A 23,347-nucleotide genomic window follows, 5' to 3' on the forward strand; every position below is an offset into this window, starting at 1 on the left:
GCAATAACCGACTAAAATAGTCTGACCATGGAGAAGCTACTTACGCAGCAATCCTGTGCTGCGAGTACCAGACCAAGACAATTCATAAACAGACGCAGCCCCCCAAAGCATAGAGAGCATAAATTGGAAACAGTATGCCTCCTCCAAACCAGCGAAAATGGCTTGTTCGCAACCAATAGGGAGGTCGGCTATGTATGTCCAACGGGCAAGGAGTACTTGTAGGTAGTTCGTATTGGGATGCGGGGAATCCATGTTCTTTCTACACTTATATCGTCACACCGTCCAACTAGACGATGAGGAATCCGTCTAGCTGATCCTTTCGGGAATAGAGATATGTACAGGTGTCGCAGGATTGATTGGTTGACTGTACAAATTGCATGAAGCAGATGACAGGTTCTGCACGGATGGACTGCTGTATTCCCTAGTATAAACCTGCTGCATGACCACCCATCCTGAGAAAAGATCTCCTGAAAACCAGCATCCCCTCTTCTCTTCTCCGATTCATTTCGATTTCAGTTGCAAACCCTCTACTACGATGTGCATAATCGAACAAGGCTCACAACAATTGTTTCAACTGCTCTGACCTTCTCATTATTATCTACATTTGATTTACAGAATGAGAAGGAACGTGCAAAACTGCTCGCTCGCCAAAACCAACAAATAATGATAGACACAAAATGGAGGACAACCAGTCCTATGTGCTTTAGCGAGCTTGTCGCCAATCCCAGGCGAAGTACCTCGACTACTCCTCTATCCGGATCTAAGTCTAGTCTAAGTTTTATCTAGTCTTGATTCCCTATATTCCCCATGTAAGGTGGTATCGTTGAAACACTCGCTCGTCGTTGTCGTTTTCTTTTTGTTCGTTATAGAGACAAGGAAAGGCGCTTAAGCGTTGGAAGGCTTAAAGATGATGGGCTTAGTGTCGGGTTTAAACGGTACGCCCAGTTCGAAAAGCTTGTTGACGACGGCGGCAAAGTCCTTGAAAAAGAGATCGTTGTCCTTGGCGTACTTCTCAACCCAGGGCTTCATCACCTTATCCTGGATGAGGGCGTAGTCGGCGGGAAGCATCATCAAACCCTTGGTCTTGTCCTGATATTGTTTGGGGCCGTCCCACTTTCGAATATGCCACTTCTCATTCAGCAACAAGGTGTAATAGTCGTTCGTCAAGACGGTAGGAGAGAAGGTCCAAGGTCCGTCAAAACCACTGCGGTCAGTGTGGCAGCGACCCAGCGCGTGAGCACCAGCAAGAGCGACAATCTCCTGGTCGTTGAATCCCATGCGGTAGAAGATGTTTCGCAGGTGGTCTGTGCCCTGAGCGGCGTCAGGAAGACGTCCATCAGGTGTGCAGGCAGCGGCCTCCTTGTCACTACGACCAGGCCGGTAGGGGATTGTAGGGCCTTGCATCTCCTGGATAGCGCAGATACCTGCCAAGATCCACAGATCCGAATAACTAATCCAAGGGAATTTGGCTGCACGAGGCTGACGTCAGTTTCCGTGCACTAATAAGCCTCATATGAGGGAAACTTACCCTTCACGGGCTCCAGGAAATCACGAGCATGCTTTAGACCAGCGTTGGCACCATGATCACCCTCTGGGGCGAATCGCATGGTAGCGCCGTTGCTGCCACCGGTCTTAGTTGCGACATCATAGGTGCCGCTGGCGTGCCAGGCAAGACGGACCAAGACGGGGCCGTAGCTGCCATCGTCGTAGTCGTCTTTCTCCTCGAGGCGGGCGGCTATTTCATTGTAGACCTTCTGATAGTCGGTTTCGGTGGGGTTGAAGACCTTGGTGGAGGCGGAACCTTGATTGTACAGGTAGTAGCCGGCACCAGCGGCAACAGCGGCTCCGGCAACGTAGAGAAGGGGGGAGGCGCTGGAGTTCTTGGACGGCTCGGACGAATAGAAGCGGCGACCACCCTGACGAAAAGCCTGACGAGATGATGTAGCAAACGTCTGGCGAGCAGAGGAGCGCAGGGCTGCGCGGGCGAACTGGCGAGAAACAGTAGCAGCAGACATGTTCTGGAAACAACGTGTCAGCTGTGTGCAAACGAGACAAACGAGAGAAACGAGAGGGTATCTGGCTGGTGGTTCTCACCCTTGGCTGATACTCTTCGTTCAGGAACTGAATTGGGAGGTGGATGAGTGAAGGAATCGAAGTCAGGAAGTTAGGAGGTCGGCAAACACACAGCACGCAATAAATAAGTCGGCGGGGAGGGATCGGTCATATTCCTGCCCATGCGATGGTCCGACTTAGGTGATAGGTAAGTGAAGAAGACGAGCTTTATCAATTCCGGAGCGCTGATTGGCCTGGGTGGCGAGCAAAAGTTGGGCCGGCCGGGCGGGTTGTGCTACGGGGTTTGGTGAGATGAGAATCTGAGATTGGGGTGGACCCTGATGTCCGCACCAAAGCCGCACCGCACCGCACCCTAAGGCCAGAACTAAAACCGCAACGCATCAGCGCGAGTCACAACTGCTGCTTACATATACGTGGGTACTAGATGGTACCTGATCCGACCAAGGCGATTCAATCTAGGGCGGCAGACCGGAGGCAAACCAGGCAACATGTTGGTTACCGAGGGGTTACCTGTGGACTGTTGTGGACTTAGATCCGCAATCTTTCCGGAACTTTCTGGAGCAACCAGGTAGAACATGAGAATCTGACGCTACGGCTCCCTACGGCAGGTACTGACTGTACTGACTGTACTGACTGTACCTGACTGGGCTCGACATACCCATAATTCATCAATAACAGAATGTACTCAAGTAAGTACGTGTACAGCACTGTAGGCATTATTCATCATCGTGGGATATGGTCTAGCCTACCCTGTATGACTCTTGTAGACAAACAACAAACTAGCCAGTCAGTCGATTCAAATAAGAAAGCGTGGCCAGCCCGAGCAATTCGCCAGGTGCCCTTGGATTACTTAAAGATATGGATACTAAGTAGGTGGTTTCATGGCATGGTTCCGAACTTGTTTCCGAAGTTGTGGGGAGGCTCTGTTCGCTGCTACTACTCTGTCAGTAAGTACCTAGACGGGCTAGGTAGGTACCTCCACAAGGTGGGCAGGCGAGGCAGGTACCGCTAAAGGTGCTGTTGATACCGCTTGTGCATGTACTTTTAAGTGCCTGGTAACGATAAGCGGCTACACATACCTGATCATTCATTGGTCTCTTATCGGCCACTTTTGTCACTGCTGTTAGCAAGGGAATGAATGAATGTCCAATTTCTTCTTTTTTCTCTCTCTTTTCTTACTTCGTAAGAATGGTCTGCGGTATCTCGTCCGCACCTGCATTCCCACATACCTTACTAGTATATGACCAAACTCGTTGCAAATACCGTATCTCCGGCGGCGATGGCATCAAGGCCCCCACTACCTACTCGCACCACCTGACGCGTAGAACATCACTACGCGGTGAACACCGAGTATTATGCTGCTAGTCTCAGTTAAGCGACGTTGTGTTGTCCAATGCAAATTGTATGTATAGAAGCTATTGCCCAGTCGATTCATCATACATGCATCGTGATCTGCGATTCAAAGGGTTCGTAGTTAGCATCATCTAAGCTACTCATCACATATGAATTATACCTAGAATACGGAGTAGTAGGGGTGATTATCCTCTGTTCAACATGTACATGCTCAAGGTCCCTTTCCATGAGATTAGTTCTGAGCTCTTGTTACCCAAGTATGATCTGAACAAGAACACATAGTTGCCAAGCTCTCTGGGCTGGCTTTTTTGACCGAGTTGCTGTTGAAGGGCTTAATGCCACAGCCAGCTATCCATTTACAGCTTATATGTCTGCTTCACATGATACATTTCACATAGCTGTACGTATTTTGCGAATTGGAGAAAAAGTCAAGTCGAACTACTGTTGGAACCGTAATACTAATTGTATCGACCTATCGTTGTACATTACATGCCAATATCCCTCTTAGCGCCCATCGCTACTACAACTACAACTATCACAACTATTCTAGACTGTTCGGCAAGAGAGGGTGACACACTATTCAAAGGGTGCGTTGCCCGGAACACTGGCATCAGGTTCGCTGTAATACTCGTAGTAGTTCGGATATCTGCTTTCGGCCTTAACTCGGGTAGCCTCATCCAGGATAGCTTTGGGCGCGCCATTCTCTTTCAATGAATTCTTGTCGAGAATCGACAACGAGATAGGACTAGATGATAGATTAGTAACTCTCGACGGACTGTAAAGAAAACAAGAAAAAAAAAGCAGAAAGACGTTGAGAAAGGTTTTACTTACCCGTATATCTCGCGATCCAGTCTCAGGAATGTCTTCATCGCATTCTTACCACCTCTCTCTTGTAGGTAGTCGAGGTATGTCAAGAACAACTGCTTCTTGGCTGCGGATGAGATGCGACTCTTGCTGAGTAGCTCATTGAAAATATGCTCAAGGCGTTCCCCGTGCGGGTCTTCGAGTTCTAAACTAGTAGGTTGTTCCAACTCGAATTGAATCCATTTCTCCCAGAAATGTCGGCTGTCACCGTACCACTGCACGTTTTTGACAAAGACGGTCCGTGCTTCTGCAATGGAGCCCTTCACTTTCCATAAGAGCGAGGCCCATTGTGTGACTAGGACTGCCTTTGTAAAGATATTGACATGCTGGGCGTCGATTTGAGCCTTGTATACTTGGATTGCGGCGTCAAGGCCGTTCTGACGTCGCTCGAGGTTCGCCCATGACACAATGGCCTCGACACAATCAGGCAGTTGCATGAGAATAGCATCGTGAATGTCTCGGGCGATTCCAATGCGGCCCGTGGACTCCTCAAAGTACGCCCATTGCAATCTTACACCAGGTCTACTGACAGGCACAAACAGTGTAGATGCTCTCATGTAGATATTACGCACTTCTTCTTCCTTATCAGGCTGTGCTGACATCCATCGAGCATACCGCATCCAGAATTCATCATAGAGAGCGCCAGTGACTAGGCAGCGCTCATATAGGAAAACAATCCTGGCGTAATCCCCCTGGGCTTCTTCAAAGTCTAGATATTTGCGCCAGTTTGCAATTTGAGAATTCTCCAGTTCCGTGACATGAAAGTAAGGTCTCTTGACCTCCGACTCATATGTCCATCGTTTTGTCGTTTCATCTTGGGTGCGCTGAAATACCTCGTAGAACATGGCATCGATTTTGGCTCTGATATCACGTTCCACTTCCAGTTCCGGCCGAGCCAGGCCACCATAAGCAGCAGTTTCGGCCTCGACTTCGGTTCGAAAACGTGCAAGCGTATCAGCAGGTACCAATTCTTCAATGGGGCGACTGTGCGCCATTTGGCGGAACCTTTCAAAGTAACGAGCATATTGGTGCATCGGAATATGGATTACGCGCTGCAGAATTGCAAATATTTTATCTTGAGCCTCCTGTCGTTCTTCGTACTCAATGTATTTGTCCCAGAAAGGGTGGGCAAGAAAGTCGAGCCCTACACAGGTGGCAGCCCGCTCAAAGAGTCTAGTGCGGAGGATTAGTACGTGATGATTCAAAGGGGGCAGGGAGCGAGGGGTAGATAGGAGGGTAAATACAGGCAAGTCAAAGGAAATCTTGTGATGCAGCATTCCAATTCCAAATCAGTCCGAATCGAGCGTAATACTAAATGAGCGACGTGCAAGCTGGGAACGAGAACGAGGTCGTGATATTGCATAATACCATTGTCTGGTAGATTCCGTGAGAAATTATCCAACATGACAAGAATGTTGTTGGCATCTCTCACCGTCAATGACTGAGTAGACAGTCTTGGGCGACCTGCTATCACAGTGGTGTGGGGGCCGGTATGGATTCTTTGCTCTGTCCGTGGTATGGTTAAGGGGTAGGAGACTTCCTATTGTACTTACTCTCTGACCAAATGGGGTGTGTGTGTTGTCTCCATCTTGAAGGAGCAGTACGAAGCCCAAAGATCTACGCAGTTCTTGATGCTCGCGCATCCGCGCTCATAGATCTAGACTAGGTCAGTGATTAAGACGCCCATAAAAGGTAGAGTTCCTCACCATTTCTGCCGATTCAGGACCGGATATGTTGAATTCTAAATCCGCATACTTCTTCCAGTATCCAAATAACAATGGGAACTTGAGGAGAAACCGGTCGTAGGCATCACGGAGGGTAGCAAGTGCTTGGGGACTAGAGTTGCGGTTTAACCCCCCCTCCTGAGCTTCGCAAGCTCGAATGAGCTTTTCCCAGGCCTCAAAACTATCCGTATCCGCTTCCTATACGCAAAGTGAGTCACAATTCAGCCAACAGTTTGTCTTGATTCGTGTGTAGAAGGGAGGGCGAAATTCCGTACCACATCCTGATTTAGTTTTTTGATCTCGGCATTCTCCTCGTCTGATGCGCCGAACTGGTTGAAATCGGCCATGATTGAGAAATAAGAGAACGCAAACGAGTGGGAACCACAAGAACTGGCACGCTTGTGATCGTAGAGGTCGGAGGAGTTGAGACTGCTAAGCTCTAGCTACGGCCAAGACTGTCGCTCTGGACCCGTGAGAAGGTCAACTAAGGACTGGGCGATAATTTGGTAGCAGATGTTTTGATGGCGAATAAGATACGAGACGAATGAAGTGTGTTGAAGATGGAATTGGCTGGGTGCTGTTGGCACTGAGGACGGGGCTCGGATAGGGCTGCTGTTTTTATGGGGAATGAATGCGCCAGAGTACACCAGGGTGGCCTGCGATTCGGTATTAAGAGGGCCGACAAGGTAGATTCGACGTTAGAGGAGGTAACTAGAAGAGTAATAAAAGCGTCAGATGTGACACGATGATAGCACCAGCAACAAGGCCTATAGGGTAGCGAAACGCGGATGGAGTTTGAAGACGATGTGCAGAATTTCCAAGGCTGGCTGGCTCGCGATGATGGTGATTCCAGAGAGGCTAGCGCAAGCATTGCATTAGGCAGTGCAGACTGGAACCTGTGGCTCGTGCATATAGTGCCCCACACCGTGCCCGAACTGGCCCAAGAGCACTGTCAGCACCATCTCCCTTCCAGGTTAGTGCGTCTACCCTTGCTATATCAATTTTTATGAGCCTGGATGCAGCTTCTCTTCCTCACTCTCTTTTTCTGTTGAAACGCATGTCTTCGGTAGGTATTCAGATTCCCCTTTGCAATTCCCTTACCGGAGGAGTATGATTGTTCCTCAACTACAGATAAGTTCAATCCATGCTTGGTAGGTACCTAGGCAGGTATTCAGTTTGCATGCACGCTCCCATAACACAACGTCGCGTTCAAGGCAAAGTTTTTGTCCAAAATCCCCTTTCTCCCTTGCAGCTTGCAAAGAAGGCAGATATAGCAGGCATTATAGTAGAGACAGACCAAGGCCGGTGATGATACCCCATAAATATTCAATGATAGGAAGAGGGATATCCAAACATGTTTGGAAATGATCTCAATTATCTAATCTGAGGCCTTACCACATCCTACCCATTTTGTTATCACGATTACACTGCCAACATGGCATCGCCTCTTGACCTATTCCGCCTTCGTATTACAAATTACTTATATAAAAATCTATCTCAAAGGTCGCCTTGTATGTTTTTCTCGCTGCCCAGTACATGGAACGTCATTGTTGTAACAAGCCAACCTCTCTGTTTTTACATATGCCAAATTCTTCAAAATCGCTAAGAAACACACCGTTCAACCTTCGTCATAGTAAAGGGTATATATAATGCTGCTATCGCTTTAACGCCGCTGAAAAGAAAGAGTTTGTAGCGTCCGCAATCATCCCATCCTGCATCTGTTGTTGTATCAATGCGTTGTGATTTGTGGGCGTTTAAAGAGGTATTATGTCTCTTGATATCCATCCTTGAGATCCTGATATAATCTGAGATCATTGCGCGTCAAGATTGAGCCCAGGGTGCACTAGGCTTGGCTTATCCTTGAAAGCTAGAAAGCATAGATCCTTACATCCACAAGATAGTAATTATATTGTTGCGCCGTTCGTATCGTATGAAGACCTAGCAATTCTGACAGGCTGCTGCTCAGTCCGCTCTTTTCCCCCTCTGGAGCAGCACCTGCGCTCTACGCAGTCTCGCTGCAGATGCCGTGATACCGACCTTCGGCTTCTTGCAATCCTCGTCGCTTAGTCCGCTACTTGTATCATCGTGTACATCCTTGGGCGGAGAGGTAGTCTCAGGACGGAGATCGCGATACATATCGGTGCGAGACATTTCAGCGATTTCGTTAGATGTGAGTCCCTTCGAGGGCTTAATGACCCGCACTATCCTCCTGAGCACAGACTTGCTCTTTGTTTTCTGCCCTCTACCTTGACTCAGTTCATCGTCTCGAGAAATTCGCGGTGGCGAAGGGCTTCGCTGCCGTACAAGGCCAGAGTCATCCCTACTAAGTAACTTATATTTGACGCCACCGAGGGGTAATGCGCACACTGGGCAATGGGGGCCTGTACAGTCTCCTTGAAGAGAGCTGCGAGGACTTTTTAATGTCCATGGATTTGATGGATAGTCGTCCGGATCATGATGCAAATGACTGATATCGAACCTGGACATGCTTCTTCGGTACAATGTCCCTAACCCTGAGTTTCTAGCTTGCGTGGTGGGCGCGGAACACGCACAAGCCTTAGAAGATGTGACCACTTCACGTTGCCATATCTCAATGCGTCGGGATCGGGCTTTCGTGGGCTCAACATTTGCTTGCGGCCTCGATAGCAACTCCGGGTTTACCATATTGTCGTTGTCATTGCAGGCCTTGCCAGAAGCGTTTGAGATTTGTTTGAGGCCTATCTCGCCCATGGTACCTCTAGCCTCGATCCGACTGGTCCAAAAATATCCCCTTCCCAAACTACACAGCGTGTCTTCATATGGATCCAAGTTCCACGCTTGAATAGGTCGCGCGATTTAATATATATGTATACTAGGTTGTATGCAGTAAATAAGACTTGACTGGCGTTAGTCCAAGGAAGAAGCCGCTAAAAGCTACGGGAGAGATCGAGCCTGGTGATACAACAAAGTGCCTATCTAGAAGTGTAAGTCAGGGAGTGCAAATGGACAAGTTAAATTTCATGTCGTTTTTAAGCGAAGATGCTAATTTCAAATTGCGGGTGACGTCAGGGGAAATACATCGGTTCTAACTCGGATGAGCGGCAATAAGAGATTACAATCCAGATTTCCGAATGGCAACTGTTACCATGTACATACTGTAGTCTCTCGATCCTTGGGTCGCACAAATCAATATTAGGTACCATGGATCGACTACTCTGTATGGATGTCTGAGATGCGCGACTCAAGCCCCAGGCGAGATCGCAGTGTCTCAATGCCGCATCCAACCTAGTGTCGACGTCGTGCTAGAACAGAACTTGCATGGGTATATAATACAGTCGTTTCTTCTTTTTGCTTTTCACTGCTAAGGCAGGATAAATGTGTAAAAACAAGAAAAGTTTGGGATAAATTTCATCATGTAGTGCTCACATGTTTTCGAAGCGCGCAACCCAAGATTTTACGTGGAAATTCTGGGGTGGCAGGATAGCTAAACGATGCAGTTAAGCTAGGTAATGAGCCGAGGCGCTGTTACCAAGGCCTTAGCACAACATACCATTTAAAATATATCACAAAGATGCTGCGACTTTATTGGATTCAATTAGCCTTGACATATTGCCATTTTCGTGCCCTTTTAACTGCCATCGCAGGATCTCGCGCAAGGTTCCCTTGCTCGCTCTAGACCTCAATCAATGCCAGCCTTGGTTAATTCTAACTAGTTTTATATCCAATTACACAAGCTGATTTACTTGGCTGTTACTAATCTATCTCGGCTTCAACGTCTCCCAGCTGTTCATTTCACCATCAATATCAGCACCAAGGAGGTCTTCTGTTGGTTTCTTGGTTGTAATTGGAACCGGTTTCCTAGACTGTGCCATCAACAAAGGCTGAGAAGCCTGAGGTTGTTGCTGGTAGGGTCTTGTGGGAAGCACTGGCTTTCGTTCATCCAATCCCAGACCAGGCAGACTTACTCCCTTCGAAGATATTGTAGAAGCAGGGAAAGAGGACGCTCTATTGGGGCCAGGCATGCCTGAGATGGTCGAGACAGGCTTCGTTTTATGCATGCCCCCGGTTAAAACTGCAGCTCCATTGGCTTCAAGTCGCGTTGTCAGATCAGAAATATTACTTGTTTTTCGACGAGGCAAATGTGGTATGTGTGTTCGATTATCGGGGGTGTCGGACTTGCCAGGTTCAGACGTCAATGGGCTTGTAGGTGATGTTGAGGTCAAGTGTGCAGGCTTTCTAGCAATGGGAGGGGGTGCTTTAGAAGATTTGTTAGATATATGTGAGGATGAGGATACCCTCCTAGAAGGTGCTTGGGATACATCTGCCCCTGATCCCTGTGGCATGGCTTGTGGGGTTATGTTCGAAGGAGCACTGGGCGATTGAATTGAGGATGTGTTAGTTTGCCTCTTTGGAAGCGGTGGAGGTGGAGGGTCGTTCTTTTGGGTTATTCCACTAATCGGCTCGTCGAGCAAACTCATTCTGCTTGTTCTGAAGGGAACGGCTGTGGAATCAAATGCGGGAGGGAGCTTTCTAGGCATAGGGCTAGAGTTAGACGTAGATAATACTGTAGAGTGGTTGATGTGCTCATATGGAGAGCTGGATATACTGGATGAGAATGATGAAAGTCTTGAGTTGGCTCGCGGTATCGCAACCCAGTCAGGCTCCTCTGTAGCATTAAAAGGATTCAACGGACGATTGGGATTTAGGACAGCCGATGAATACTCACTGCCACCATTTGTTGGCTTTGGTGGAGCAATTGTGGACTTGGCCATTTTCCCATTTTCGAGCCACCATCTCTGTTGATCTGAGCTGGCGGGAGGAAGTCCTGGTTCGATTGGATCATACCCAATGAGATCTTCATCATCTTCTGACTCCTCAGCATCTATAATTGCTGACGTGTGCCCAACTTCAGCTTTGCGTTGCTCGTACAATTGAATGCTTATACGTTGACGAAGATCTTCATTCACGATGTTCACAGTGCATTTGAATGTCGCAAAAACAGGACGATGGTCAGAGAAGCGCAGAGGGGCAGAGTTATACGCTGTTTGTCTGATGTTGGTGCCTTTGCGTAAAATCCGATCTGTCCAGGCGGGGATACGTGCCTTTTCACTAGCAAACATGAGCAGAGAATATAAATCTTTGTCAAGGAGCACTTACGACGTATCATATCGATCCGTACCGACATCAAACTTATAAGTAGGCATAAAGGTAATCCTCGCTTCAGAATAATATCTGAAAGATAGCCCAGCGACCATTTGGAGGTTGAGCTATGGAAGATGAGTTTCAAGAACTTGAAAGAAAATGAGACTAACATACTTGATCATTTTCGTAAAGCTTCTCTAAATCCTGTTGCTTCACAAGATCCATTGCTCTTTCATGAGATAAACCAATGCGGTAGTTAAAATCACCCATCCATATGACAGTATCTGACGAATAAGTTAGTGAAGATTAACTTTCGAGCGATCTTGACGTACCGTGGTCATCAATGCCTCTATTCCTCTGAAACCTTAACCCATTATGTATAGTTGCATAATCTCTATTCCTCTCGTCGTAATTGGCGAATCCAGCAGCTAGATGAGCTGTTACGAAACACAGTTGAGTGCTTGCGTACTCCATCCTGATGGCCACAGCACCCTTGTTTCCGGCGATGCCAGACAGGCCAGTTTTTTTTACGCTGCCCTCGACATTTTTTATTCTTGCAAGTACCGAGGCCTTGACAAAGATGCATAGGGCAGCGCCTACTAATTGGCCACTTCGCAAGAGGACGTATCTCTCTCCGCTAGTCTTTTTAACACGAGCATTCAACGTTTTCTTTATTGCCTTTTCCCATTGCTGTTTTCTTGTTGGGTCACTGTTCATGATCTGTTGAGCGCTCAACTCGACAATCTCTTGGAATCCCACGGCAAATATCTCTGGTTCTATCGTACCAAGGTCACGTGGCCAAAGCCAGGGGGACAAATCATCATCAATTCCAGTGGTACGCCCATTGAGATTGAAAGTGCCAACCCACCTGCCAGAACATTAGTTATTATATGCTCTAGATGATCATTATAAATGGCCTCCACTTACAAAGTAATGGAATCTGTTGAGGAAAATTCAGCACTACGCTTGCCAAGCTCCATGGAAACGAAGTCACTGATAGGATCGAAGAGATGGACAGGTACCTGACCGACCAATCTCCCCAATAACATATCAATTGTATTTTGTCTGGCTTTGTCCGTGAAGTTGTTGATATAGAGCCTCGTCGCACTTTTGCGCGCATCCGCGAAAGCACCTGCCAACGACATTTTCCCATGTCTGGTGAAAGATGACTTTAAAGCGCCTGTTCCTGCGTAGATTCTTGAAAGCGCGTCGCCATTGTCGGCCCAAAGCGTGGAATGCCTCATCCAAAAGTCAGAAGCAGCGTATTTCCCCCTATGACTAAGAAATGATTCTACCGCCATTTGCGATATCAGCGTTTGGATTAGATTTGTCCTGTCTAAGCAGTCTAAACAATTCGTCCGAAAAACACCCTCTTGTTGCAGGACGACTACTATTCGTACGTCATTCTTCGATTCGTCTGAATAATCTACCATATCGTCCGTCCGTTCCGCCAGGTAATATGCAAACCCATCGGCAGAGTTTTCGATATATCGACGGATCTCCCTTGCTGCCTCGTACCCAGCGGCTTTGGTCTCTGCATGGAAATCATAATCGGTTTCCCGCAATAAAGCGTGGTCAGAGGAGTTCGATTGATCAGGGCGACTGAGAGGGCAATGATCTATCCCATAGTGGAACAGCTGCGTGAGCTCAGCCTCGCCAGGCTTCGCTGCGCTTAGCAGGTTGACAATATGGACAGCGCCGTATGCCTTTTCAAGATCTTCGAAGTGTTTATTAAACGCCGGCTGTGTTCCATCTGCGGAACGTGTTACTGTGATCTTTTGCTGCCCAGGAATAAGCCCAGCGCTCTGTTCCCAAAATACTGGCACCGAGCCGCGCACCTGGGCATAGGAGAACAGAGTACCAGGGGGGCTCCAATAAATAGTTTCGGTCTCAACAAAATTGGCAACGTGGCCGTCATCATCAATTCCACGACTGTTGAAACGAGTGCCCGCTCTCTTGCAGGACAGTCGCGACACAACAGTAAGGTAAGAGGGAAGGCCTGAGTTGGAATCACGTAACGGTGCCGCAGCCTGGGGAATCGTCATGGTGAGACAGAAACCTCGTATAGCAGAAGTCAAGATCCTTGACGCATCCAAGGCCTCCCGCTCGTGTGCTACGAGTCGGGACCGAAATTGGACGAGTGGATCAATCATGAAAGAGTTCCATAGGAAAGCATCGTCAAAATTATCAATATCAAAAGTGTCTGAATCTACAGGCCTGGAAAGGTGTGAGCAAGGGTGTGGGAGTAGCGGTGGTAATCATGTTGTACGGGGTTTCGCCGTGTCTAAGATATCAAAAACATGACGGGCATGAGGACTGACCTATCTTGTAATCTATTCGTAAGGTCAAAGTCTGTACTATAGTAGAAGCTCCCATTGCTCAGCAGCTTTTGCAATTCGTAATATGGGTACTCTATTTCACCCTCCCTGCGACCTAGGCTCTGACCATATGCTGAAGAAGAGTCAGAGAAGTCGGGTTCGTATGGGTTTAACGAGATGACGTTATCGTAATCGGCCGTATTCAGACAGAAGAATTCAACAGAGGCAATCTTCTCGACGGTTTCACCGGGTCGCAACGTTGCTACCCGCGATGCTTGGGTGATGACGCACAGGAACACATCTTGGTTGATTGATATGAGACCTAACGTTCCGTATATGGGACGAGGAATAAGAGGACGGAAATCGGTCAACAGGTTCCGTGATGCAGGCGAAAATTCGACCATACATTTCGAAGCGGGAGGCTCGCTACCGCCGCGGGGGCGCGACGAAGCAACCGAGCCGAGTGAGCCATCTGTAATGGCCTCGCTAGTAGTGTGCGAATGTCGGAAGATCAGGGCATGCGAATTTGTGACTATAGCAATAGCCCGATGAGGATAGTCGCGGATCAAGAGCTGACTGGATTTATCACTTCCCGGCGAAGGAGTAGGGACACTTCGAGTGGTTGATGGGTACTGATACTGATCCATGCCGGGAGAGCAGGATAGCAGCAGTACATTGGAGGCGTATTCGGACGAAAGCGCATGCTATAAAAAGGTCAGCAGAGCATTGGGATATGCGATCGGAGGAAGACAGACAGCAGGACAGACCAAGACAACAGAGGCAGATGTTAAACGCAAATGCAATTGTGATCAATTCTAGATCGGGTGGGCGTCTACCTAGGTGTAGGGAGCTTAGGTAAGTACCTACACAATTGTGAATGTTAATCTGTCATGTGTTATCTTGTCCGACACTCATGTACCTTTTAGTGCTTGAATTGCAGCGTTTGGTACCCAGTGACGTACGTTGGGGGGTTGGTGGGCTATTTACACCTATTTCAGTAGGTGGCTGTCAGCCCTACGAAAAATACAATCAGGTAAAAAAGCAATCTGATATGCCTCCTACATAACCTTGGTGAGTAGACAACATGCCACCGACTAATCGGTGGCCACCTAGTGTTAGCGATTAGGTATACTGGCGTTGCGGTGGTCCCGTTGAAGCTGAGCAGAAATTTATGATTTCGCGTTGTAGATAGCAACATCACTGAGTTGGAGCGTCTAATATGACCAGTAGGTATGGTCTCCGCTCTGTCATCAACACACAAGATGTCTACTTGTCCGTTTTTTGTAGATACTGTGAAGTTTTTCGTTTTTATTTATGAGCGTGACCAAAACCGTATCATCTAATGGGACAAATGTGTACAATACACCCGTCACATCGTATACTGGTTCTGTCCAAGCCTAGTTATGCTTGGTTGTAGCCTGGACGGCCGTACCTCACAAAACTCTAAAACTATTGCGTGGCCAGCTAGGCATATCTCCTAGGCGGGATTCATGTCCTAGGTTCTTGAGGGCCATTGCGAAAAGCCACGCTGGTCGTTACTGACCGGGTGAGTGTGGTGACCAAAGCCAAGGAAAGCGCAGATATCTCAACATCATCAAACACAAGGAAAGAAACAATAAAAGAAAAGATGTCCACATAACCTCAACTACGCAGTCTTATCCTCGCTAGTACACATCAGGGGTATCTGAGCAGAGCCCGATGTCCACATATGCCGAGTTAGGTAGATAGGCATACAGTAAGCGCAGCCTCTACCGACAGAAGTTGTTGATGAGGGAAAAGTAACAGGAGCAGTCATAGATTCGCATTTTCCAGTCCTGCCGTCAGACCAACGCCCGACCATTTCTCCTGACCAAAATGCCGCGAATCCTTCGCCAGCTGGGTATCGACGAGACTCAAGCCACCAGTGAGGCCCTTGACGCATGCAATTACAGCTGAGACAAGGATGAATCAGATGAGAACCTTTTAGGACTCAGGGGCAGGAGCAGCCTCCTCTTTGGGCTTCTCAGCCTCCTCAGCAGGCTTGTCCTCCTTCGGGGCCTCCTGAGCAGGGGCAGCCTCACCCTCGGCGCTATCTGATGATGTCCACAAAGTTAGGTTGTCTCGCAGGAGCTGCATAATGAGAGTGCTGTCGCGGTATGATTCCTCAGACAGCGAATCAAGCTCGGCAATAGCGTCATCAAAGGCTTGCTTAGCGAGGTGGCAAGCCCGATCCGGGGAGTTGAGAATCTCGTAGTAGAAGACGGAAAAGTTCAGCGCTAGACCAAGGCGGATAGGATGTGTAGGGGTGAGCTCAGTCTGGGCAACATCGGTTGCGCTCTAAAGATAATGGTTAACAATCCCAATCGAGGTGCAGTTTGAATGAATATATTCAGGAGGGAATTCACCTTGTATGCCTCATGGGCAGCGGTAGCGGCAACCTTGCGCTTTTCCCCAGACGCGAATTCAGCGAGATAACGGTGGTAATCACCCTTCCTATAGAGCAGAAAAGCTGTATCAGCGATGGTCCCTGGTTACAAATAGGCAGCTGGACAGGTATGGAAGCACTGACATCTTGTGATAAAAGACTTTAGACTCGCCAGATGCAGCGTTGGGAATCAAGCTGTCGTCCAAAACATCCAGAACATCTTGACAAACTTTCTCAAGCTCGGTCTCAATTTTGTTCCGATATTCGCGGATGGTGGCAACGTGCTTATCGGAGCCCTTTGATTCCTCCTTCTGCTCGATTGAGGAAATGATGCGCCATGAGGCACGACGGGTACCAACAACGTTCTTGTAGGCGACGGACAGGAGGTTGCGCTCATCGACGCTGAGCTCACCGCCGAGCTTGGCAACCTCTTTCATGTAGGTTACCATCTCATCGTAGCGCTCAGCCTGCTCGCAAAGGCGAGCGAGGAAAGTCTTGCTGCAGAAATATCCTTGTTAGAACAATGAAGGTCATGGGGCGGCTGAAGGCTGGAGGCTGAACTGGGGTGGGAAGCAGCTTGGTCGCAGGGTGCCTGGAGCCAGGAAACATACCTCTCACGCTACATAATAAAACGTAATGTTAGCAATAGTATGAGTGATTGATGGCAGATAGCGACGCCTATTCTCGGATACTTGTATGCAAGATTGGATGCACGAAGGCGTGGAGTGGCAGGCCGAGCGGAAAGCCAAAAGCAAAGGCGATCGAAAGATGGAAAGCGGCGGGCAGGCTGAATAGAAAGGGGGGCTAACTCACCTCAGTGGTCATATTGGGTTAATGTGGGAAAACGATGATGGTTCTGGAGGGGAGACTGAAGGGCGGCGGAAAGAAGACTAAGATGAAGCAGATGTGAATGTGGCTGGTCGATGGTGGTGGTATTGATTGGGAGGAGCAGGAGGTATGATGAAGTACAGGAGTGGTTGTTTACAAGAGATCAGGTTGACTCTGAAGGCTCAAAATGAACGAGGTTTGGGTGCGGGAGGAGAAAGTAGGCCGGTCCCCAAGCCAGGCCCGCCCGCGCTCCAGCCAGCGGCCAGCGACCACCGCCGAGCTTGGCTCGTGCGTCAGCGACGTGTGTGCAGGTAGATAGGCAGGCACGCAGGGCACACAGGTACCTCCTGTGGCTACATGAAGTGTATTCGGTAGGTGAGCTACATACCTATCGTACATAGCTACCTAGGTAGGTAATACATACCTAACGTGCCTAATGTAGACAGAAGAGTGCGTATATACCTACCTAATCCAAGGCACACATCTCTACATACCTACCTACTAGGTATGTATATGCACTTAGTTAGTATCCTTTTTCCCCTCCCTCTGTGAGTTTCAGCACCCTCTAACACTACAAAGGGTGCTGCTGAAAAGGTACCTATGCATGTAGTTAGGTACCTGGTAGGTAGTGTGCCATGTTGCTCTGGTGGTGACAGTACATTGCAAGACGTCATTCATTGGTCACTTGATGGCCAAAGTCGTTCGGAGAGCAAAGGGACAAAGGTACCTGCACATGCACACAGATCCTACACGAGGGGAGGTACCATGCAGCCAGGCATCCAGTCTCGTGGCACACCATGGTACATGCCATGTACGGCAGATGGGATGTCTTGACTCTTGGGGGCCCAAAGGCGGGCAAAACCCACTGTACCTCACAAGGCAGCTCTCCGTTAACCCACAACTAATTCAATTGCATTAATCCACTGAACATCTTGCTCCTTGGGTCCAGATACCAATTCAGGCAGGCTTCTTTCCATACATGGTATCCCAATATTGGTCAACAAAATGCTGGCCCATACTGACTGCATGGCCCTCCCTCCTCACTCAGACAGTACTCGAGGTACTCAGAGTTGGGCTCCAAAAAAAAAAAAAAAAAAGGGTTGCCCCTCATTTCTCAACCCACGCCAAGTGGGCTGTCCCTCATCCCAAATCCGCCCCCAAAGCACAGCAAGGCTAGGTCCCAGGTAGACTTCTAGCCCTCTTATTGAACAACGCATTTGACCCAAGAGATGGGGCAGCTTGAGAAACCCCATCAAAATAATAAACAATAAACAAATAAACAAATTAAATCACCAGCTTTCTAAGGGAACAGATAAGTATTAGACTAGTAGGACATTAATTGTATATTACTCACATGGACATTGTAGGTCCCAGATTATGTTGTCCATCCGTCTTTATTGTACTTTACAGCTGAAGCGTTATCCTTGGGTACAGAACGTCTAAGTAGGTAGGTAATATAATGCTAAGAGAGGACTTACTATGCAGCAGAGTCCATTATAGGTATCTCTGTGCGCGGGCATGTACATAAAAGTGCGCGGATGTGCCCGTGTACCTGGTGCTTGTGTAATGTATCCTATCTATTTATTACATTGAAAAGGCGGTGCTGGGCTTGACGGAGGCCAATTTTGCCCTTCCTGTGAGCTTCTCTAGACTTCCATCACTAATTCGTTCGTGGCTCTATCCCCACCATCATCCGTTTGGAAAGCGGACCCCTGCTTCATTCCGTGGAAGGGTCTAGGTTAGTGTACGATAGCCAGTATCTACTATGTACAGTAAGTACAATGCAGTCGAGGCAGTGTAGGTGCACTACCAGTAGGATGCACTACCAGTAGGATGCACTACCAGTAGGATGCACTACCAGTAGGATGCACTACCAGTAGGATGCACCAAGATCCCGTGTCGAGTTTGTAGTTGTCCTACTCCCCTTTGGTACATACAAAGCAGCATCCAGCAGACGATGGAGATACGTACTAGATAGAACACAGCTTGGCTGGATACTTAAAAGGGGGTCATCAGCCAGCCAACACTACACCGACTTCTCTCTACCAGCATGGCCAGCCTCTCGAGCTCTCTTCTCATATCACAAAGGACACCTAGGTACTGTTAGGGTGCCTACCATTCGTTAGTTAAGGGCCTTCAAGAATGGTGCCCCACCGATTCATTATTTCTCAGCGTCTCGCCGCGAGGACAGTCTTACGCCTGACGATGTCCGTGCTGGCAGCTTGTCCTATCAGCTGACAACGAACTCCTCTCTTGGAAAATAAAAGTGCGTCACGCTGGCGACGCTTCTAGTACCTCCAAATGGCCCGCTTCTCTTTTCGGGAGCTGATGGACAAAACGGTGTACTGTAGTGTAGAAAGGGCCGGTCTTGGCGATGCCTATGATTAAATCGGAGTTAAGAATGCGAACGTCTAGCAGCGCAAAATACTAGTCGAAACAAATATCAAGAGAAAGGTGGTGCAACGGTCAGTGAGCACCATAACTTGTGTCAAGGGCTGGTTAAGCCATTATATTTCTTCACCGATAACTTCCTTAACTTTGAAGGTATTCATTTCAATCTGCCCAAATTATTAATCAAAGCTAATGGCGCTCGGTCTGTCTGTCTCCTCTTAAGAATTATGTGTCTTATGCCTTTCAGAACACCAAACTCCTTCAAGAGCACATGCTCATACATAACTACATTATTTAGTTGATACAAAGGATTAGGGTTCATTATTTGTTGTCAAAAGGGAGTGCCTGTCCCTCCACCAGTCGATCGGATCCCCGCCGGGAATGCAGAGGCCTAACCTCCAGAAGTAATCGCGATGAGCAAAGAGTAATTCCCAGAGCTTAAAGCGCACAGGCAGACGCCATATCCCACTCGATAGGACATCTCCATCGTGAGATGGCTGCGCATTGTCATTCAACTCGCCGACTGACTCAGTCTGCTCTCCGTCTGAACCCGCTATACAGTTTGTATCATAGTCTCCGACGCATGGGCGGATATCCAATGGTGTAGGCGACAGTTCGGACTTGGAGATGAAGAATTCGCCAGCGTGAGACCTGTATCCCCACTCGGAAAGGGGAAGCAACGGAACCGGATCATCAATATGAGTAATTCGTCGGTAGAGGCGCTGCTCAGGGTCGTTGCCCTCATCATCAAGCTGGAAGGCTGCGTCTAGATACTTGACAAACCCCACATTCCCAACCCGCGGCTCACCAAAGGTCGTTATGATGACATTATCCCATCCTTGGATGACTTTCATCTCCAATGCCGCTAGCGCGCCCACTGCACCACCGAGACTATGGCCGACCACGTGAATAGGATATTTGGGATATTGATCATGAAGACGCAATAATTCTGGCAAAACAGTCCGTCTAGCAAGCTGCCAGGATAGCAGAAATCCCATGTGCACGGTACAGTTAGTGCATGCATGTTCTGCTTCTGTCAATGGGGGACTATATGCATCATTACCACCGTCAGGCGGGTAGGGTACGTAACTCTGGGGAATGGTGCTCAGGTCGACCACGGCGTTCGTTATGCTGTACGTGCCTCGAAATGCAACGACAATGGCACCATTGGTTGACTTGCTAGACTGACCTGTCTCTTGTGGCACAGAATGGGATTTGGCTATGGGTGGCGACGTCCCGTGATCGATGGCAACATAGCCACAGCTATCCCCAAGCAACACACCTGTGTTCCAAGTCGTCACAAGCTCGAGCGACGGGAAGTCCTTGCATCGAGAAATACAAGAGAAAGGCTGACGAATCCCCGTAGTCCCCACGCAGTAGGCTATATCTACGAGACGAGATAGCCGCTCCAGCGACGTGAAGAGGTTGTTAGAGATACCGCTCAAAGCATTCGCCCTCTTGTCCTGGAAAGCTAGGTCTTGGTCCGATGTAGGCGCTGCATAGGCGAAAGTGGCAGCGCAGATGGCAAAGAGGTATAGTAGGTGAACTACGATGAATGACATCTCAGGAGAAGCAATATTTGTTGTTATGAATATCAAGGGTGGTGGTATTTAGGTGCAACAGGGCGCCACTACGGTCACAGCGACCATGATGAGATTTGCCGATGAGTGGTATCTACTGACAGGAAAAGGTCAGCAACAAGGAGCCAGACAAAGAGGCTTCCTAGGTAGGTGCAGCTGAATAAACAATTCGAGGGTCCTCATCATCAAATACAGGTAGGTAAAAGGTAGGTACAGCTTGGCCTGGTGACGAGGCGTCGCCAATGACGACCTTCACGAAGGGCTGGATATACTACATACATATGTACTTAAGCAAGTACCTACATAGGTTTGGTGCAGCAGGTCGTGTGACCTTGAAAAGCAAGGAAAAGTACAGTAGGCACGGAGTACTGTGTACAATGGTAGGTACTGTACAGGTATATACTGTACATACCCAATCAGTCTACATACTTCGTAGGTACTGTGTTGCGGCTGGTAGAATGCCGGCTGCAGCACCACTTACTTACTTACCTAGGCGAGGCGGTGGAAGAAAAAACTGTCACTTCAATAGGTGCAAACCGTAATTTGAGAGCGACAGTTTTATTTTACACCGCCTCGCCTAGGTACCTAAGAGTACAGTACAGTACCTCTCGCCTAGGTAATTTAGGAAGAATATGTGTATGACGCAGTGCTGTAAGGGGATTACCTAATGTGGGAGTGTACTAGCGCCACGATCTTAACTAGTAGCCTACCTACATATGTACAAATAACAGTACCTACTTAAGTAAGGCACCTAAGTAGATCTTAGGTACCGCCGATAGCTATTCGATATCCCCGACCTTGGAAGAAAGGCCAAAGACGCAAAAGGTAAAAGAGGTAAACCGTCATCCAAAACGGGTTCTTGAAGCTATTTGCTTTACTACATTAAGTCTATTGAACTATTTAGGAGTACGTGTGTAGACATTACAGCACCTCGAATAACGCTACACCACCGACGATACAGAGGTGCGCTTGGAGGCATCCTAATTGGGCGATTGCTACTTTGCGCATAGCCCATATTCAATCACGATCCTCCACGAAAGCCATCGGTTCAGCCGCTCCTCGTCAACCGACGTCTTCGTAAGAGTGCCCCAGGTGGAATGGGCTGAAAACTGTCGAAATCACCTTGGATGGACGTCTTTTGAGAGTGGCAGGTCGTGCCGGTAGAAGTATCCGTACAGTCCAGATCAGGCGTGATCAAGCCCGATGCTTCGAATTGTAGGCCGCTGTACAATGCATAATTAATAGAATGCCCCGACAGCATTGTTCAATAAATGATGAACTCACCTCCCCCCAGGACATGCCCTTTCGGTAAGTGTCAGACCAGCAACTCCCGTTGTCTGATAGATGAAGGCTACATTGGCATTGCCACATCCGTAAATGTTCTTGCTAGGACCGCTTGGTGTCGAGGAAGAGTTTCGCTGGCAGATAGTCTCGATCTTTGTATCCGGATCGCTAAAATAAAAGGATACGGCGCTCAGAGTCTCGTTCGTCTTGTCTGCGTAGGTGGTGAAATTTGTCACCAGGAATTCTGCAGGTAGGGTGCAATTGCTGGCAACAGCGGCCTTGAAGTTACTGGGGACCGTATAGTGTAGAGGTTTGGAAGCCGATACCGCAGCCGCGAGGCTGACAAAGATTGAAAACGCATACATCGTGGGAGTAGAGCAGCACCCAAAAAATGCCTACACGATGGTTTGTCGTCAGGTTTTTATCTCTAGAGAATTCAAGGCGGAGTGGTGGAATTGGGAGTGGGTGTTGTAGAGCGGAAAGCGAGTCGCAATAAAACAATAAAGCAGGAGCAAGGGGCTACATACGATTCGAATTGGGCTCAGACAGTGCAACAACACCTCAGGCTCTGAAATTGCCACAAAAAAAAATTAAAGCTCACACAGCAGCCCAGGAAACTGATATCATAAGTTTGTTGATGCTCCTTGCCAAGAAGCAGTGGTTTGCATTGAGCCGCTACGGATCGTTTGCCCACCTTGCCCACCACAATCCACCACTGCATACAAACCAACCGCGTTGCAGATCTCCAAGCGATCAGCCGAATTACTCGCCTATATGAGTAGGGGTGCCACATCTATCTTTGAGACAGCAGAGGGCCAGCAGAGGCCAGTAACCCAGGCGGACCCAGGCAGACCCAGGCAGTACCCAGGGCTCCGCCAGCTCGTCAGGACCCAGTGTTCTGCCCCGGCAAGTCTGAGACAATGACATGGAATGCTAGGGGCCAAGATGAACCTTTGGCAATAAGTACGTGATGTGATGTAAGGTAACATTGCAGCATCGGCGTAACTTGCTAGTCAATCCGTCTCTCTCTAATTACAGCTAGTATTTCCGGCTTTGGTAGATAAAGGATGCAAGGCACCGCGCGGTGGACTTGGTGGGTAATACCCCAAGGATCTACCTAGATATTGTGATGTGAAACCTCCACGTAAGTACGAACCACACACCTTTGAATAACAAATTAAACACTGAAGATAATTCTTGCAGGCAGTGCTAAACCTCGTGGATGCTTCGCCATGATCTAGTTGTGGTGGTATTACCACTGCATGTAGCTAACTCAACCTTTGCACTCCCTTATCATTTTGCGCCGGAAAACATTTTTGCTCCTATTTGAATGTTCGTCATAGCATAAGAAAGATCAAATTGCACCAAGTCGGTTCCCCTTCAAACGGTTACACCAGGGAGCAGCCT

General features: G+C 48.4%; 7 protein-coding genes across 7 annotated transcripts; all 7 read right to left on the reverse strand.

The window, feature by feature from the left end:
• Positions 1-568: 568 nt before the first annotated feature.
• F5B22DRAFT_517980 (heme peroxidase) lies at positions 569-2,421 on the reverse strand. The gene is made up of 3 exons (XM_047972603.1): positions 2,095-2,421; positions 1,529-2,018; positions 569-1,469 (listed from the first exon to the last, which is right to left on the reverse strand). The coding sequence occupies exons 2-3, from the start codon at positions 2,013-2,015 to the stop codon at positions 886-888; spliced, it is 1,071 nt and encodes a 356-aa protein (XP_047825774.1). The 5' UTR covers positions 2,016-2,018; positions 2,095-2,421; the 3' UTR covers positions 569-885.
• A 1,581-nt stretch (positions 2,422-4,002) lies between these two features.
• F5B22DRAFT_651603 (pre-mRNA-processing factor 39) lies at positions 4,003-6,361 on the reverse strand (the record flags this gene model as incomplete). Its single annotated transcript, XM_047979492.1, has 5 exons — positions 4,003-4,171; positions 4,258-5,463; positions 5,844-5,947; positions 5,997-6,212; positions 6,290-6,361. 5 exons carry the CDS (start codon positions 6,359-6,361, stop codon positions 4,003-4,005), a joined length of 1,767 nt encoding a protein of 588 aa, XP_047825775.1.
• A 1,437-nt stretch (positions 6,362-7,798) lies between these two features.
• Positions 7,799-9,367, reverse strand: F5B22DRAFT_518282 (uncharacterized protein). Its single transcript, XM_047972606.1, has 2 exons — positions 9,150-9,367; positions 7,799-8,969 (listed from the first exon to the last, which is right to left on the reverse strand). Exon 2 carries the CDS (start codon positions 8,742-8,744, stop codon positions 7,977-7,979), a length of 768 nt encoding a protein of 255 aa, XP_047825776.1. The 5' UTR covers positions 8,745-8,969; positions 9,150-9,367; the 3' UTR covers positions 7,799-7,976.
• Positions 9,368-9,751: 384 nt separating this feature from the next.
• Positions 9,752-14,100, reverse strand: F5B22DRAFT_639833 (SacI homology domain-containing protein; the record flags this gene model as incomplete). The annotated part of the gene is made up of 6 exons (XM_047977772.1): positions 9,752-11,102; positions 11,151-11,260; positions 11,310-11,419; positions 11,468-12,003; positions 12,063-13,352; positions 13,457-14,100. The coding sequence occupies 6 exons, from the start codon at positions 14,098-14,100 to the stop codon at positions 9,752-9,754; spliced, it is 4,041 nt and encodes a 1,346-aa protein (XP_047825777.1).
• A 1,315-nt stretch (positions 14,101-15,415) lies between these two features.
• On the reverse strand, positions 15,416-16,682 carry F5B22DRAFT_651606 (14-3-3 protein; the record flags this gene model as incomplete). Its single annotated transcript, XM_047979493.1, has 5 exons — positions 15,416-15,769; positions 15,838-15,925; positions 16,002-16,355; positions 16,469-16,476; positions 16,671-16,682. 5 exons carry the CDS (start codon positions 16,680-16,682, stop codon positions 15,416-15,418), a joined length of 816 nt encoding a protein of 271 aa, XP_047825778.1.
• Positions 16,683-19,387: 2,705 nt separating this feature from the next.
• Positions 19,388-20,638, reverse strand: F5B22DRAFT_651607 (Alpha/Beta hydrolase protein; the record flags this gene model as incomplete). The annotated part of the gene is made up of 1 exon (XM_047979494.1): positions 19,388-20,638. The coding sequence occupies one exon, from the start codon at positions 20,636-20,638 to the stop codon at positions 19,388-19,390; it is 1,251 nt and encodes a 416-aa protein (XP_047825779.1).
• An 838-nt stretch (positions 20,639-21,476) lies between these two features.
• Positions 21,477-22,573, reverse strand: F5B22DRAFT_518933 (uncharacterized protein). The gene is made up of 3 exons (XM_047972609.1): positions 22,468-22,573; positions 21,941-22,335; positions 21,477-21,879 (listed from the first exon to the last, which is right to left on the reverse strand). Exons 2-3 carry the CDS (start codon positions 22,303-22,305, stop codon positions 21,705-21,707), a joined length of 540 nt encoding a protein of 179 aa, XP_047825780.1. The 5' UTR covers positions 22,306-22,335; positions 22,468-22,573; the 3' UTR covers positions 21,477-21,704.
• Between the last annotated feature and the right edge of the window lie 774 nt (positions 22,574-23,347).

Source organism: Xylaria bambusicola, assembly GCF_022495145.1.
Source record: "Xylaria bambusicola strain CBS 139988 unplaced genomic scaffold F5B22scaffold_71, whole genome shotgun sequence".
Taxonomy (NCBI): Eukaryota; Fungi; Ascomycota; class Sordariomycetes; order Xylariales; family Xylariaceae; genus Xylaria; species Xylaria bambusicola.

Coding starts and splice junctions, on each gene's coding strand:
- F5B22DRAFT_518933 (XM_047972609.1), bottom strand. CDS start 22,305: ATGTATGCGTTTTCAATCTTTGTCAGCCTCGCGGCTGCGGTATCGGCT. Junction 21,880..21,940: donor AGGGCATGTCCTGGGGGGAG/GTGAGTTCATCA, acceptor TGCATTGTACAG/CGGCCTACAATTCGAAGCAT.
- F5B22DRAFT_517980 (XM_047972603.1), bottom strand. CDS start 2,015: ATGTCTGCTGCTACTGTTTCTCGCCAGTTCGCCCGCGCAGCCCTGCGC. Junction 1,470..1,528: donor TTTCCTGGAGCCCGTGAAGG/GTAAGTTTCCCT, acceptor AGCCTCGTGCAG/CCAAATTCCCTTGGATTAGT.
- F5B22DRAFT_518282 (XM_047972606.1), bottom strand. CDS start 8,744: ATGGGCGAGATAGGCCTCAAACAAATCTCAAACGCTTCTGGCAAGGCC.